Raw genomic sequence first — 18,226 nt, forward strand, 5'->3', positions numbered from 1 at the left:
AATGTTTTAATTTGTGACAGGAGTGGTAAGTTTCACTTTCATTGAAAGGATTTCCCTTTCTTCACCCTCCATAACTTGGTCTGTAGTTAGTCCCCTGTATTGAGAGGATAGCTTTTACATTTCAATTCTATACTGCTTAGTCTTCATGGCAAAACAGTCCAAGCCACAATAGGAAACTTTAATTTTGTATCTCAGCTAACCTTCCTTTTGCCTGCTTCTCCTTTTTAAAAATAATTTTTATGCCGGCACCATGGCTCACTAGGCTAATCCTCTGCCTGTGGCACCGGCACCCCGGGTTCTAGTCCTGTATGGGGCGCCGGATTCTGTCCTGGTTGCTCCTCCTCCATTCCAGCTCTCTGCTGTGGCCCAGGAGTGCAATGGAGGATGGCCCAGGTCCTTGGGCCCTGCACCCACATGGGAGACCAGGAGAAGCACCTGGCTCCTGGCTTCGGATCTGTGCAACGCGCCGGCTGCAGCTTGCCGGCCGCAGCAGCCATTTTGGGGGTGAACCAACAGAAGGAAGACCTTTCTCTCTGTCTCTCTCTCACTGTCTAACTCTGCCTGTCAAAAAAAATTTTTATTTTAATTTTAAATTGGTTTTTAACAGATATAATGTTCTTTGTATATACAATTCTAAGAACATAATGAAACTCCCCTCTTCTCTCCTTCCCTCTGTCCCTCCCACAATCCTTCCTTGTCCTTCTTTCTTTTTTTAAAGTTTTTGAGATAACATGCTTCAAGTTTGCATTAGCAAAAAGGCTTAACACTTCAATGAATAAGGAGTTTAGCAAATAAAAAGCAAAAAGAAACTGAAGTGTAACATTGTATTTGAAAGAGTTATCAGAGAGAGACAGAAAGATCTTCCATCTGCTGGTTCACTCTGGTGGTCGCAATGGCTAGTGCTGGGCTAGGCTGAAGCCAAGAGCCAGGAGTCCCATGTGGGTGGCAGTGGCCCAAACACTTGGGCCATTTATACAGCCCATTGGCAGGGAGCTGGGTTGGAAGTTGAGTAGCTGGTACACAAACCCACCGCCCATATGGAATACGTGCAAGGCCAGCCACTCCCGTTTCTCCTTCTAAGATGGTGTCACTAGTGTGATGAAAAGGGTCTCATACAACAGTATGCTCTTGCTTGGTGGAGGGTTGTTATTGTCCCCTGGGGCATGACAATGCTGGTGCAATCACTGTTCATCCATCCGATAGGAGTAAACCATAGACTGTCTTCTCTAGGATTGGTCAGAGGTTTGTGATGAACCAGGCTTTATCTTGGCTCTAGATGGTGGGAAAAACTGACTTAGTTTTGGCCAATTCCTCTATTTGTTTCTTGACCTGGGAAGCCAGCACCACAACCACTGCCCATAAGATTAACATATCCCCAAGGGTTCCCAAGGCTAACCTGCAGGATCTCAGTTCTGCTTCCTTCCTAACCTGCTTCAAATGACAGTGGGCTCTTTTCAGGCCAATCCACACTGAGAGAGGGGCAAGAGGAAATACTGAATTTATTATTTTTTAAAGATGCATTTATTTAATTGAAAGGCAGAGTCACAGAGAGGCAGAGGCAGAGAGAGAGAGAGAAGCCTTCCATCCTCTGATTCACTCCCCAAATGTCCGCAACAGCCAGAGCTGGGCCGATCAAAAGCCAGCAGCCAGGAGCTTCTTCTGGGCCTCCCTCATAGGTGCAGGGGCTTAAGGACTTGGGTCTTCTTTTACTGTTTTCCCAGGCCACACAGAGTGCTGGATCAGAACTGGAGCAGACAGGACTTGAACCAGTGCCCATATGGGATGCCAGCACCGCAGGCATTGGCTTACCAGCCCCAACACTGGGTTTAAATTGAGGCCCTGGGGCCTGTGTTATGTGCAGCGGGTTAAGCACTTTGGAGTGCTAGTTGGAGTCTGACTGCTCTGCTTCCAATCCAGCTCCCTGCTAATGTGCCTGGGAAAGCAGCAGATGATGCCCTAAGAACTTGGGCCCCTGTCACCCATGTGGGAGATCAGAATGGAGTTCCAGGATCCTGGCTTCAGCCTAGACCAATCCCAACTCTTTCTCTCCTTATTTCTCCCTCTTTCTCTGTAACTTTATCTTTCAAATAAAAGAAATATATGTTAAACTGAAATCCCCATCTCTGCCCCTGTACATGACCAACCTTATTTGAACTTAAGGAGAAACATCCATGTGGTACAGGGCACCTTGAAAGGTGGCTTCTTCCTGACTTGTGATGAACATAGGCCCTCTACCTGCCATCCTTCAGATGAGCTCTTCTCCCTTTGGGGGTTTCCAATTCTAAAGAGCTCAACCCTCCCCCAACACACACAAACCCGACCCACCCCCTCAAACCTCACCACTCTGATTCTACCTCTAGTTCCAGTTTCACAATGCTGTATCTTCAACCCACTTAGTAAAAATTCTAGAATTTGGTCAACCAGATACAGCCCTGTAATACATAAAATGAGTGATAAAGGGTTAGTATATCCTGTTTCCTCCAACCTGTTTTGCCATTTGTTCATTCTGGATGAAAAATATTATTTCTCAGACTCTCTAGGTGGCTGTAAAGGAAAGATTATTTTAAATAATTAATTTCAAGTATTTAATATTTCAGAATGATTATCTTCATTGGAACCTTTTTACTAAGACATAGAAAAGGTTATGGAATCTATAAGAGAACTAATTAATCATTTCCCTTTCTTTCATCTTGTAAACTTTTTAATGTAATTCTTCTATCTTATTTAACTCTGTGTCCTTTTGTAAAAATGCAAAATGAGATGAGAACTATACTATAGTCATATGATACTGTAATAGAAATATGCTATTAAAAATGAATAAATAAAAATAAAGGGGCCAGCATTGTTGCATAGTTGCACTGCTGCCTGCAGTGCTGGTAAAACATGTGGGCACTGGTTCAAGACCTGGCTGCTCCACTTCCGATCCTGATCCTTGCTCGTTTGCCTGGGAAAGCAACTGAAGATGACCCAAGTGCTTGGGCCTCTGTAACAAATGGGAGATCCAGAAGAAGCTCCTGATTCCTGGCTTTAGCCTGGTCCAGCCCTGGCTTTGTGGCCATTTGAGGAGTGAACTAGTGGATAGAAGACCTTTTCCCTCTCTGTCTCTGCCTCTCTCTATGTAACTCTTTCAAATAAATAAATCTTTCAAAAAGAAATACGATATTAATAAAGCACTTTAGCAGGTGTACCTAAAGTAACTGAATTCCTGCCACAAACCCACATCCAAGACCTGATTGAGTTCCCGACTCCTGGCTTTTGCCCTGTTTCAATTTTGACCATTGAGAGCAAGTAGGGAGTGAACCAGCATATGAGGGTTCTCTCTTCTGTTTCTGCCTTTGACTCTATCTCTTTCTCTCTCTCTATCTCTAAAAATAAATAAGAAAAATGGCATGGCTTCAAGGTCATTTTTTAAAGACAGCATATCAGCTGAGGAATTCTCGTTGACATCATCTTCTGTACCTGCAGTCTGCCACAGAAATTCTCTCATGACAGCAAGATGCCCTTTGCTTTGCCACTCAATAATAAATAGTACTCTACTGCTGGATTCTTGTGTTGGACACGTTGTGTTTTCTCCCTTCATAATGTAATGGCTCCAATTTTTCCATGTGTCTTGTAACTCTTATCTTCCTAATTAACCATTGTCCTCTTGTATGATTTTATGTACCTCTCAGGTTGTCCTTTATAGTATGAGATGTATAAAGCACTAACAGGTATCTGTTCTTGTACAGTGGTCGGTGAGAACTATTGCTCAATTACATATAATTGAATTATACTTACCAATCATCTCCTCCCCCTTGGAGCAGGAGAGAGAACCAAGAATATTTTCTGATTGTTGTAGCCATTTGGCTTGTCACTTTCCATAGCGGGACAAGATATGGGAGCTGGGCTGAGTAGCTCCTATCCTTAAAAAAACTGTTTTCTTTTTCAAGTGAGTACATTTATGGTATGCAAAACCCACAACCTATTCTTGTGCATGAGCACCAAACCATAAAATTTCCAAATACATACAGAAAAGGAACTTCTGTACCTAGACATAACCACAGGCAAAAGCTGTATTTACTAGCTAGAAATGCAGTTGTTTGGATGAGCTTTGTAACTAATTTTTTTCCTGAAGTATGTACTTCAGTAACTAGTATCAAATCTTCAATGGCACAAAGGTAGAATGAAAGTGACTGGAACCCCAGAGATCTGACACATAATCCCAGTTTTGTATATTTTCCTCCATTCTCGCTGTAGTCGAAATGATTTGCAAGTAGTAAACTAGTTTTATGGGTAATGTTCTTAATACAGGACCCTGATAATGAGTTGTTTTAGGCACCTTAGGTAATATGCTTAATATGGGACCTTGTTAATGAGTTGTTCTGGGTATCTCACATCAATACTCTGGTTTTACCTCAGATTGGACAAGTATACACATCCTCCCAGAGTTGCCATTTCTCTTATTATTTTCCATTAGTGTATTGAGTAGTTATTTTTCTTGAATTCATACATATTGTCTTATTTAGGTCTCCTTTAACATTTTTTTTTTAAATTTATATATTTGAGAAACTGGAACACACACATATGCACAGAGATTGATTGATTGATTGATTGATTTCCTGTCCCATCACTTCACAGATACCTAAAACAGCTCTGTATGGACCAGGCCAAAACTGGGAACCAGGAACTCAAATCTGGGTCTCTCTTGGGAAGCAAGAACCCAACTAGTCGGGCCATCACCTATTGCCTTCCAGGGTATGCATTAGCAGAAAACTAAAAATCAAAAGTAGACTTGAGACTCCAACATAAGAATTTAGATATGGGCTGCAGGTGCCCCAGGGGGTGTCTTAACCACTATGCTATACAGCCACCCTCATTTAAAATTTTTTTTTGACAGGCAGAGTCAGACAGAGAGACAGAGAAAAAGGTCTTCCTTCCGTTGGTTCACCCCATAAATGGCTGCTACAGCCGGCGCGCTGCACCAATCTGAAGCCAGGAGTCAGGTGCTTCCTCCTGGTCTCCCATGCGGGTGCAGGGCCCAAGCACTTGGGCTATCTTCCACTGCCTTCCTGGGCCACAGCAGAGAGCTGGACTGGAAGAGGAGCAACCAGGACAGAATCCAGCGCCCCAACCAGGACTAGAACCCAGGGTGCCGGTGCCGCAGGCAGAGGATTAGCCTAGTGAGCCACAGCGCTGGCCCTCCTTTTAAATTTTTAAGATGTCCTATCATAAAAGAGATTGAGGGGGTCACAATATCTAGTAAACAAAGTCCTTGTAGTAAAATCACACATGCATTAATTGCAGTCTGCTGTAGACATTATCCTGCTATTAGCTATTTGTCATAAGTTCTTGAGAGCATATGGTGGAATGAATATTTATCTGTCCTTATCAGAAAAACTTCTAAATTTAATAGTTAGAAATTTAGAAGAATTTTCTTAATTCAAAATATACTTTTAAAATCAATGGATTTGGTCTAATTGGTGATGCCACAGCCCCTTGCCCCAGAGAGTGTTTCTGGACTCAATTTTTGCCAGATTATTTTTAAAAGTGAGAGTTGAATTATAAATGGAGTTGCTTTGTTAAGTACAGCAGAAAGTGAGGTTGTTGATTTGTAAAGTTTGAGATCACATCAGTATTCCAAACCGAACTTGACTGTTGCTGTCTCATTAAATAACACTGAGTAGACACTTAAAGATTTTTATGCATTTTAATTCAGTTAGTAACTTGATTTAAAACAACATTGATTTTTAAAATTCATTCTTGGTCATGTATATCATGCTAAATATCAAAATGAATTTGTAACTATTTGAAGCTGTCTGAATAACAAGATGTCAAATTTTTGAGAGGCTTTCTTTCCCCCATGCTAATTTTTGTCAATTTGTTATTACTTTCATTTCATCTTCAGCTTTAGCTTTTTAGAATTGTTATTCTTTTCAACATATACTACAATCATTAAACAATTAAATCTTTATCAGTGATAGCAGTAAAAGACTCCATGGATAATAAGGGAATTGGAACCCCCCCCCCAAACAACTTGTGGGCACATCTTCAAAGAAGGGTGTCGTGCTAAATTATCCTATGTTCATGAATCATCCAAAAAAGATGGGTAGGATGATGAGCATAAAGGGCAATTCTAGTGGAAGGAATGATAGTAATAGTCACCTTGTCCAAACAGACTAATACTTTGACAAGGTGCTATTTGCTGTTGCTGCTAAAGTAGGTGCATAGTTAAGTGAGGAGCCACAGTTAACTCGCTGCTATCTTAGAGAATAGAGAGAAAATGTACCCTCAAGTTTCAGGACTCCCTCAGTGACCATATAATAATTTTTGGAGAATACCTATTTAACCCAGAATTCATGATATTATAACTTTGTAGAATGTTCCTGAAAGTATGAGTGGGATAGGCAGGAAGTTTAAGGAAATATATTTAGAGTTTATTCTTAGCATTTTTTAACTCCAAAGTAACGAATACCTTCACTTTTAATGTTTCCTAAGTGCAGAATTTCAGAGTGGACTATCAAGTCTTTAGTGTGAAGATACGTCTATATTAAACCAGAAATCATTGGCCAATAGTAGTTCAACAAGAATATTTGGAAAATTACACACCTGTGAAAGTCAATCATGGAAATTAAAGAGGAAGGAACATCAGAAGAAGGCCAGCACTTCCTTCCAGCACAGGCAAATGATACCGGGGACTTTCAGTTCACCAGTAAGTATCTGTGCCCCTCTCTGTAATTCTCTGAAGTTATAAATTGAATAGATGAAAATACCACATAAATACCTGTGTATTCACAGAAATTGGGTTCTAACCAATGACATCTATAAGATTACCTAAATATTTTTCCTTTGCACTACTTTTGTGTAGTGAGTATATGATTATATCTTATATATTTTATTGTGGGTGAGGGTAAATAGTAAAATATCAAAGAATCAAGGGTCTTAAATATATATTAAAATACTCATAAATACTTCCTAAACCTGTGCCCTGGAGATTAATAATCTTTAAAACATCTTCTGTTTTTTGATTTACATAATTTTATGTGGCATTATTTTGTTGGAACATAGAAATATTAAAACCAAAAGGCACTTAATTTGAAAGCAGTAGGAAGAAATTGTTAGACTGGAAGAATAGACTGTTGGTGTTATACCTGAGAGCACTAAGTCACATAAATAGAACAAGTTTGGAGTTTTGGCCAAGATTCACAGCTGAACATTAGAGTTGGTTTTCGTACCACTCAAGTGATTAAAAATCATTGGAAAAATTGTATATTTTCTCTCATGTTTAAAATTCTAGGGCACAGATTTTATGGTATAGTGTGAATTGTTTCTTTTTCTTTTCATGAGATTCTTGTGACCCAGTTATTTAACACTGGCAAACATATGCCTAAGCTTCTCATTTAATTTTCGTTACAAAAATAATCTTCAGAAAATGGTATTGGGTGGATGCATTTTTGAGAAATGTTTTTGTCAAAGCTTACAGCAGAATTAATTGTTAGTAACCTTTTAAAAAATTCAGACTATTTGAAGTTCACAAAGACCTACCTAATGATTGTCACTCTAACCACTCTTGAAAGTCTAAAATTGTTAACCACAGCATTGTTAAATGTCAGCAGCAGGAAAAAAATGGTTACCTTGTTAAAAAAAAAAAGTTAATCTTTGAGAATAAAAAATGATTATTTTTATACAAATAATTGGCTTTACAATATGCAGGTGACCAAATGACAGTGAATTTAAGTGACATCTGATCAATGCACCAGGAAAAATAAACAAGGAAAGGATTTTTATGATAGTCTTATGTTTATTGCCAAGTGGCTTACTTTTCCATACATTTCCTTTTACTTCTTTGGCCGCCCCTGAGTTTTAGCAAAGAACATCATTCATACACCCAGGCCTCATCTGCTCCTATAGAGGAAGCCCCTGTACCCAGCACTGTGTGTGATCTTCAGACCCCCATTTATCATATTATCAATCACCTTAACAGATTCATTGTGCCTTCTCACCATTTGCTGTTCCCATTTCCCCACCTTTGTTCTCAGACTCACTTTCTGTCCAATCTGAACTTAAGTCCTCTAGCCATATTGTTATCTTCCTAAACATCACTGACAAAAGGAAAGGAATCACATAACAGAATATTGATGTGAGAGAGCAATAAACAGGCAGAGGAGTCAACACCATAATAATATCAACCATAGCGTATCTAATCCAGTTAGTTCAGAATTCGCTATTTAGAGCCAGTCAGAATGACGAGGAAGGAAAACCTATTGAAGAAAGTACTTGGTGAGGCAGTTCTTTTTCAAGTTTTAGTCTGTCTACCTGCGCTCAAAAGAAACCGTAAAATATGTTTTATATTTGTCACTGCTTACCAAAAAACATTTCTGTTTCTCCATGGTCATACAGCTGCATAGACCAATGACATCTTTAGCTATTTCTATCTAGTTCTGCTACAGATGTTATGCACTCACCTAAGAATTAATTAATTACAAGTCCGATTAACCTAGTTTCAGTGAAATATAGTAATAATATTGACAGTCTTGCTAATGAATCTTTCTTTTTAATCTACACCTGTAATCTATAGGCATTCCGAAGACTCCAAATGAGCCACAGTTGGAATTCATCCTTGGTAAGGAATTTCATCTTATTCATATCAATTTGTACAGCAGTTGGCAAGTTCTAAGTATATAGCATTATATATTTACAGACTTTTGTGAAAACTATTCTATTTATGAATTGATACTATAAAGAAAGTTTTATTTTCCAAAATCCGTAAGAATTTGAACCTCAATACAGATCCATTTGCTACCCAAGGTTGGGTAGTTCAGTGGTGATAGTTTTCTTTTTTTTTTTTAAACAGGGGTACCTCAAAAATTTTATGGGAAAATGAAATGAAAATTTAATCTTGAATACAAAAGAATTTAGAAATCCAGGCATAGTTTTTTCATAATATACATCATTTTTTCCATGAACTTTTTGAAGACGCGTGTAGTTTGAGGGTTAGGAGAATTCTCTTTGTAGCTTTTTTTTTTTTTTTAAGTGGCAATTTTTTAAAGATTTATTTATTTATTTATTTGAGAGAGTTTCAGAGATTGAGAGAGAGAGAGAGAAAGTTCTTTCATCCACTGGTTTGTTGCCCAAATAGCCCCAACGGCTGGAGCTGGGCCAATCTGACCCAGGAACTTCTTCCAGGTCATCTATGCAGGTTCAGGGGCACTTGGTTCATCATCTGCTGCTTTCCCAGGCCATAAGCAGAGAGCTTGATTGGAAAAGGAGCAGCTGGATCATGAACCAGCGCCCATATGGGATGCCAGAGCCATATGCAGAGACTTAGCCTACTACACCACAGTGCCCGCCCCTAAGTAGCTGTTCTTATAAATAGGTACTTCACAACCATTAACCAAATTATCCATAGTTTTTCGCTTACATCAACTTTAACAATGGAATAGCACTGAAACAAGAAGAAGTTTTGCCTCTCATGGTTCTGGAAAACTTTTAAAAAGTACTCTTTTAAATTAAATTTTACAGATCAACACATACATGTACATATTCAATTTCATGTGCATTTCACTATCCACATCTGTATATTGTGGGGGAGCAAACCGGACTAGACGGAGTTACTGGAATTAAGACTTATTCTATGCATCTGCTCTCCCACAATATGGCGATGGGAGAGAAGTAAACAGCTTCCGCACAGCTGCCTCGAGTTCAACTAATAAACTGTAGGACTTGCTCCTGATTGGAGGAGAGCAGCGTACTCGGCGTGTGGGCAGCCGAGTTGGGATTGGCGGAGGAGGACTATAAAGGAGGAGAGAGACGACATGCACCAGGAACATCTATGGGGAACATCTAAGGGAACCCGTGCAGCCCCCGAGAGAACCGGCCGGCGGTGTGCCGCTCCCCTGCGGAAGTGGGGAATGTGGCCAGGGGGAACTGCCCTTCCACGGAGGTGGAAGGGATAGTAGCCAACCCGGGAAGAACCAGCAGCAAACCCGGGGAGGGCCGAGCAGACGAAAGAACAGCGCAGGGTCCTGTGTCGTTCCTCCACGAAGAGGGGGAGCGACAGTATATATTTATAAACACAGTTTTTCAAGTTTTTGGAGGCAAATTAAAATATGTACATATGCTGTTGTAGTGGTTTTTACCGCTTTGAAGTCCCAATTATTATTTTTATTTTAAGATTTATTTATTTGAAAGGCAGAGTTAGAGGAGGAGAGGGGAGACAGAGAGAGATTCCATCCACTGGTTCACTACCTAGATGGCTGCAAAGCGAGGAGCCAGAAGCCAACTCTGAGTCTCCCACGTGGATACAGGGGCATAAGCTCCTGGGCCATCTTCGGCTGCTTTCCCATGTGCATCATCAGGGAGCTGGATCAGAAGTGGAGCAGCTGGCGCCGGCATCCCATATGGGCACTGGGTTCTAGTCCCAGCTGCTCCTCTTCCAGTCCAGCTCTCTGCTGTGGCCCGGGAGGGCAGTGGAGGATGGCCCAAGTGCTTGGGCCCCTGCACCCGCAGGGGAAACCAGGAGTAGGCACCTGGCTCCTGGCTTCAGATCGGCGTAGCTCTGGCCATAACGGCCATTTGGCGGGGTGAACCAATGGAAGGAAGACCTTTCTCTCTGTCTCTCTCACTGTCTAACTCTGTCAAAAATTAAAAAAAAAAAAAAAAGTACAGCAGCTGGGACTAGAACCTGTACCCATGTGTGATGCTAGTGCCTCAGGCAATGGCTTAACCCATTATGCCAAAATGCTTACTCCAAAGTCCCAATTATTAAAGGAACATACATTTTCATTCATTGTTTTTCAGTATATTTCTTTTCTCAAAATACTCTGGTTTGAAGTATAACTTGAGATATTAATGTATATGATTAGTGTTTTGAGTTTGAAGTTAATATTATACCTAAAAGATACTGTAAATTAAGGATTCTAGAACCTGCTAAATCCCCCAGGTATTGAGAAATAGACAGAAATGAAATTCTCAGGTAACACCAAGAAAGCCGTGCGAATTTTGCTAGAGAATTTTCAGATGGTGCCAGATACAGAAAGAACTTGTTTTCAGAGAGAGAAATGAGGAGTCAAAGGAAGCCCAGGCACCTGCTGCCCCCCTGAGCAATGCTCCTGCTTCTTCTTCCTTCACCTACCCATCGTTCCTTTCTAAAGGAAACTTAATTTTTAATTTTTGACAAGATTACTGAAAAAGTTGTTCAAGTGATGGGTGGTGCCTTTCAAAGCCCAAATAAAGCCTTCTTGTTTGTGTGATAGAAATAGGGGCAGCCTGAAGGAGGAGACAGGACAACCTGGGCAGAGGCTGTGAGTCAGACGCAGGGGCTGACACTCAGGAGCCAGTGTGCATGGGCCAAGTACCTGTCTTCTGTTTCAGTTATGATAATCTGTCTATTTGTTGTTCAAAGCCTAGTCAAGTTCATTAGCAATTCTGTCATCACTTGTATATCTGGTTTTGAATCCTAAAATTAAGAGATCACCAGCTGCAAGTATTTATTCATCATAATGTTATTCCAGTTAAGAAAAAATTCAAAAAAAATTTTTTGACAGGCAGAGTGGATAGTGAGAGAGAGAGAGAGAGAGAGAGAGAGAAAGGTAGGTCTTCCTTTTTTTGTCGTTGGTTCACCCTCCAATGGCCGCCACAGCTGGCGCGCTGTGGCCTGCGCACCGCGCTGATCCGAAGGCAGGAGCCAGGTGCTTCTCCTGGTCTCCCATAGGGTGCAGGGCCCAAGCACTTGGGCCATCCTCCACTGCCTTCCCAGGCCACAGCAGAGAGCTGGCCTGGAAGAGGGGCAACCGGGACAGAATGTGGCGCCCCGACCGGGACTAGAACCCGATGTGCCGGCGCCGCTAGGTGGAGGATTAGCCTATTGAGCCGTGGCACCAGCCTAATTTTTTTCTATATTGATTTAAAACCTATACCAGGATTCTTAATCATGGATGATTTTATTTTTTCAAATGGCAAGAGAGCAAAAGTTTATAAAAATAAATTTATTTAGAGTCTTCAGGGAATTTTATTTCTTTGTAATGTATTTGAAAGGGGGGAGGGAGAGATAAAGAGAGAGACAGAGAGAGAGAGAGTTCACAGCAGTAAGTTGATTCCCCAAATGCCTACAACATGCAGGACTGGGTCAGGTGGAAGCCTTGAACTGGGAACTCCATCTGTCTCCCACAGGGATGGCAGGGTATCCCAATGGCCTGGACCATCTCCTCCTGCTCTCCGTGTGCGTTAGTAGAAGGCTGGAGTCAGAGAGCACTCCAAGGTGTATGCAGGCATCCTAACTGCTAGGCAAAGGTCTGTCTACCTCCACTCCCACCCTCCTTGGAACTGTGGTCATGCTCCAAGACACATTCTCTAAACCATGGTATTCATTAGCACTTTAAGATCCTTCACTATGCCATTTCTTGAAATTTTTTAAGAAAATAATCTCTGAAGAACATCATAGCTAATCTCTTACAGATTTTACTACACTAGGGGATTTCAAACAGTTCACAGAAAAATCAAAAGATATTGTGCATTTCCACAAACTTTTTGAAGTTCCCTTGTATATTTATTACTTTTGTCTTTGAATTTTCTTAATCCCACTAACGGTTTTGCTTTTAAAGTATAAATAATTGTGTTCACTTCATATTGAATAATGGGGGAATAATAGCTTAAATATTTTTTAATCATCGTTTAAGTGTACATATATTTATGTCATCAACAGCTAAAAATGACAAATTCTAGAAAAAATAAGGTAGAGGATGTTTTTCCACTTAATTATCCAGCTATATTTCAATATTTGCTTCTCGGTACCAAAGTATTCAAGTAAGTTGAGAATTTTAATGGTGTTGCCTTTTAAACGGGGAAGCAACCATGCTAATCCTTTTGCTAGGTGTCATATTGCTTTGAATACATTATTTTCCATGGTGAGTTTGTTTTGCCTTGTCTATGTACTTCTATAAAATCATTGTACTGGGGGTGCCATGGTATAGCAGGTTAAGCCATCATTTGGATGCCAACATCCTGTATGGATGCCTGTTGGGATCCTGGCTGCTCTACTTCCAATCCAGCTCCCTACCTGGGAAAGCAGCTGAAGATGGTCCAGTTGCTCAGGCTCCTAAAAACCCATTGGGGAGATCCAGAAGAAACTCTGGCCTCCTGGCTTCAGCCTGGCTCCTGTCCCAGCCCTTGCCATTGCAGCCATTGGGGAGTGAATCAGTAGGTGGATGATCACTCACTCTCTCCCTTCCTCCCTCCCTCTCTACCTTCCTCCCCGCTGTCCCTCTCTCTCACTCTGCCTTTCAGATAAATAAAAAAATCAATCTTAAAAAATCATTGTATCTTTCTAAAATTCTTTGTTAAATCTTCATTCAAGTAAGTGAGGTAGGGTTTGTTCAGTCAGTTGAGAAAACCAGTTGGCTAAACATCTCTTGTTAACACAAAATATAGGACTATATTGAAAAAATGAGTAGCTAATATAATTTACCTATATGACTATTTGTAATTGTTGATTGCATTTAAAATAATTTACCTTTTCAGCTGCAACTCGGTGTCTACTTTGTTTCTTTGAATGTTTTGATACTTGTATTATTTTTACAAAGAATTAAATAGTTAAAAATAAGAAAGAACTCTTGAGTTTAAGGTTTAATAAAAATTGTTTTCATATCAATAAAACTGACATAAAAAGGATCATTTCTTAAAATTTGGGTACAGTTCATTTTTTTTTTTTTTTTTTGACAGGCAGAGTAGACAGTGAGAGGGAGAGACAGAGAGAAACGTCTTCCTTTTTGCTTTTGGTTCACCCTCCAATGGCCACCGCAGCCGGCGTGCTGCGGCTGGCGCATCACACTGATCCGAAGGCAGGAGTCAGGTGCTTCTCCTGGTCTCCCATAGGGTGCAGGGCCCAAGCATTTGGGCCATCCTCCACTGCACTCCCTGGCCACAGCAGAGAGCTGGCCTGGAAGAGGGGCAACCGGGACAGAATCCGGCGCCCCGACCGGGACTAGAATCTGGTGTGCCGGCACTGCAAGGCAGAGGATTAGCCTATTGAGCTGCGGCGCCGGCCCACAGTTCATTCTTAAAAACATTGTGGAAGGGGCCAGTTCTGTGGCATAGTGGATAAAGCCATCACTTGTGGCATTGCCATCCCAAATGGGCACCAGTTCCAGTCCTGGCTGCTCTAGTTCCAGTCCAGCTCCTTTGTGATGTGCTGGGAAGTTATCAAGCATGGCCAACATACTTGAACCCCTGCACCCACGTGGGAGACCTAGAAGAAGCTCCTAGCTCCTGGCTTCGGATCAGCCCAGCTCCAGCCAACTGTGACCATTTGGGGAGTGAACCAGTGGATATAGAATCAATCAATCAATCTCTCTCTCTCTCTCTCTCTCTCTGACTGTGCCTTTCAAGTAAATAAAGATATTTTTAATAAAAAACTTTGTGAAAAATGTATGGAGAAGATTGATCTTGAAAAGGGTATAAAAGAAATTCATATGGACTGTTTTTTACGTTCATCCCTCCTGAAAATTCTCATTATGTTGATCACACTGTGTCTCCACTTATTATCTCCAAAGTCAATAGAATGAATATTTATGAGAACAAGTTTCCAGATTTCTATACACAAACCACTTACATCACAAATCCAGAACAATACATACCTATTAAATACATGGGAGAAAACGGGACATTTTTGGTTACATTTGATTCTTATGGCCTTTAACACTGTGAAGTCATATTCTTACAAATAATTTATACTTTGGTGACTGATACATAATGGAAACTAAATGAGCTGACAGGAGGTATACTGAATGACAAGGATTTTGTACATGTCAAAAAGCTTTGGTGTTGATTGTGGTAGGAAAGGGATCATGGAGGCTGGAGTGAAATCCCTAATGAACATAAGTAGTTCATTGACCAAGTTAAGTTGGGTGAAGTAGAGAAAACATACACATAACATCATTTCAAATAATGTTAAATTCTATGCAGACAAAAGCAGGACAACTGAATAGAGCATGTTTTGGGAAGATGCAATTGACTTCTGAGGGAAGAGAGACTATTTTACAGATTTCAAAGAAGGCATCCAGGTATCCAAAGATGCATATGTGGGATACGGGCACAGACTTAATAATTGTCCATACTGAACCTAAAGCCCAAGTGACTTTTCAAATAGGAGGGGACAGAGTTTAGTAGATATTTTTAATATATAATGGTTATACTGGGATTAGAGGATGATAACGTAGATTATTGACTTGATCTGGCATGAGACCTAATTACAAATTGATCTTCTGGTTAAAACACGCATGAGAATGGCTGGATAGTGAGGGGCCATTTGCTGAGCTGCTGGAAAGCCACAATCCCAGTGGCAGTATCCTGAGATGGGGGAGATGCTGAGCCACTGAGCTCTTACGGTCATGCCTCTTCTGATCTCCCATTACCTGGTCCCCAGCTGTGGAATCAACCCTGGGGATTGGTGCTGCTGGGCCCCTGGGTGAGTAAGGGAGAGAGAAATGTGGATTTAAAGCCCACATATTTTTGGAGATTTTGTCCTTTGTGAAGCTGTTTTGTTATCTTTTCAGAGTTAGTGTATTTCTTTGTGGAGTAATTTTTTTCAGAGACTTATTTCCTCTTGAATTTAGCATATACTGACTCTTCCTTGGTAGGTTTTATTGGTACATAAAATGGAAGTTATCTGAGATTCAAATTATTTAACATAGTCTTTATATTCAGTTTTTATCTAAAATTGATAAATCCTCAATAACTCCTCTAAATTAACAGAGTGAAAAATTTCCACAGAAAAAAATGAGACAATCTATACATCCATTATAACTACTTCTTGAATGTGGTCATGCATCATTCATACAAATTCAGACATAGTTAGCCCCATTTGTCTCATCATCTCGCTTTTCTAAAAATGTTTTATTTATTTGTTTTCATTTTATTTGAAAGAGAGAGAGAGACTGCTTGACAGAGGTCTTCCATACACTATTTGGTTCCTCATATGCCTCCCAGAGCCAGGGCTGGGTCAGGCCAAAGCCAAGAGACTGGAACTCAGTCCAGGTGTCTCACATGGGTGGCATGTGCCCAAGTTCTTATGATATCTATCACCTGATGCCTGCCAGGGTGCATATTACCAGGAAATTCCGTTGGAAGGGAAGGAGCTGGGACTCCATCCAAGTGTCCTGATGTAGGATGTGGGCATTCCAAGTGGAACTTAACCACCGTGCCAAATGCCCAACCTTACCATTTCATTTCTTCACTGTCTCCTAATGGATCCAATTCAGGAAAAATGAAGGCAAGTAGACCACTCAGCTTCATTGCCAACTCAGAGTTGAGCTGCATATGTTCTTGTTTAAGCTTTAGAGTGAAACATGTATGGTTAAGATGGGATATGAGGCATTCACTAAAAATCACTTGTGAAAAAGATATGTTAGCATACAAGGAAATAGGAAACTTAAAATTAGGATACTAACAACAATAAAGACTTTCTAGAAAGCAAAATAAAGTAAAAACAGGATAACTGCATGCACAATTTTTTTTTTTTTTTTTTTTTTTTTTTTTTTTTTTTTTTTTTTTGACAGGCAGAGTGGACAGTGAGAGAGAGAGACAGAGAGAGAAAGGTCTTCCTTTTTGCCGTTGGTTCACCCTCCAATGGCCGCCGCTGCAGCCGGCGCACCGCGCTGATCCTGGCAGGAGCCAGGAGCCAGGTGCTTTTCCTGGTCTCCCATGGGGTGCAGGGCCCAAGCCCCTGGGCCATCCTCCACTGCACTCCCTGGCCATAGCAGAGAGCTGGCCTGGAAGAGGGGCAACCGGGACAGAATCCGGCGCCCCAACCGGGACACGAACCCGGTGTGCCGGCGCCGCAAGGTGGAGGATTAGCCTATTGAGCCACGGCGCCGGCCTGCATGCACAATTTGACTGTCATGTAACTATTTCCTGAGTGTGCAAGAATACAGGATTATAGAATAGGTAGGTCTGAGTCTTCAGTTGTGGTTAGCACTAGTCAGTATAGTCTTCATTTCCTTTGTTATAATTTCCTATATCTTCCAAAGCCTTTGCAATGTACGCATATGAATTTCATGCTCAGGTGATTTTTAAATTTTCATAAATAGACTGAACAAAAAAGGGGTGTCTCTGCCTATCTGAAGAAGTAAAATTCTCTTTGCCTTCAGTGAGCTTGGAGTGTAATTAGGAAGGTCAAACTAAGGTTTTGGAACTCATTAGAGATACCTTAAGGGTGAGGCTATTTATTAGGATCTCTAAGAATGAATATCAATGGATTATATGAAGGTTAAAGCTGGGGTGAGAGGGTGAAATCAGGCTTATCAGTGAAGACTGATGCCAATGTTGAAGTAAGAAAAACAGAATTGGGACATGTAGAGAAAAGAGGTCCCATTCTAGATGAAGAGAGCAGTATAAGCAGATACTTGTTGTCTGGAACAAGGTGAAGTCTTCAGATCCAGAACAAAAGCACATACAGAGATAAGTACACCTTTATGGTTACACAAAGTCTCAGATAGGAAGACCAGCCATCTTGTTATACCAGAAGAGGAAATGAAAACAATGTTGTCCTCACAAATTATTTTTCTTGGTCTTTTGAAAATCAGTGATTCCGCATGTGTTATCGGAAATACTTTACACTCCCTCAGCAAGCTATATCAGTTCTGCCATAAGTGGTGTTACTAAATTTTAAAAAGTGAGCCAATCAGAGAAGCTCTGTTTTTCTCCCTATGGAAGTGGAGAATTCAAAAGAAAATGTCCTATGGATAAGCAACCCCATATTACCTGTACCAAGTAAATGATATGTGCTAACCTAGAATTCATGGATTAAACTTCAGTGTTACTATAACATTATACCCTGGAACAATGACATGATGTCCTTAAGTTGGTTATTTCAAATATTACAGTGGCTGTGAATAAGAAGAGATTATTTGGTTGTTAAAACTTTTGTCCAAGAAAGTGCTGGTTCTAAATACTTTATTTTGATGATCATATATTAAAATATGTGTAATGATTTTTATTTCACATGTATATAGAGAGCCACTGTACTTCTAAAAGGCCATATTTTTTTTTTAAAAATCATATCAATTTCCTGGGCTTGATATTTGAAAAATGTATAGAAATGTGCCCAAATGACAAGCCACATAAGCAAAACAGCCTCATCTGCACACATGGTTGTTATAGCTTGCAGGGACCTTCATTAACCTGAACGTCAGGTCTACTCAGACTTTATGAATTACAGTAAATCAGGCATGGTTTTATATGTTTCTCTAAAATA

At 40.5% G+C, this 18,226-nt stretch overlaps 1 protein-coding gene across 12 annotated transcripts in view; it reads left to right on the forward strand.

The window, feature by feature from the left end:
- INPP4B (inositol polyphosphate-4-phosphatase type II B) overlaps positions 1-18,226 on the forward strand; it is a 1,031,775-nt gene that overhangs the window by 463,843 nt on the left and 549,706 nt on the right. For 5 of the 12 annotated variants that reach the window (XM_070047510.2, XM_089302447.1, XM_089302455.1 and 2 more), the window contains 2 exons: positions 6,480-6,688; positions 8,555-8,599. In XM_070047510.2, coding sequence (XP_069903611.2) covers positions 6,601-6,688; positions 8,555-8,599 — 133 coding nt within the window. In that variant the 5' untranslated portion in view covers positions 6,480-6,600. Of the gene's footprint in view, positions 1-4,617; positions 4,735-6,474; positions 6,689-8,554; positions 8,600-18,226 lie in introns of all 12 variants that reach the window. The other 7 variants (XM_089302446.1, XM_089302453.1, XM_070047517.2 and 4 more) reach the window with 3 other exon arrangements.

This window comes from Oryctolagus cuniculus, chromosome 8 (assembly GCF_051225735.1).
Source record: "Oryctolagus cuniculus isolate XC-2025 breed Fujian yellow rabbit chromosome 8, ASM5122573v1, whole genome shotgun sequence".
NCBI lineage: Eukaryota > Metazoa > Chordata > Mammalia > Lagomorpha > Leporidae > Oryctolagus > Oryctolagus cuniculus.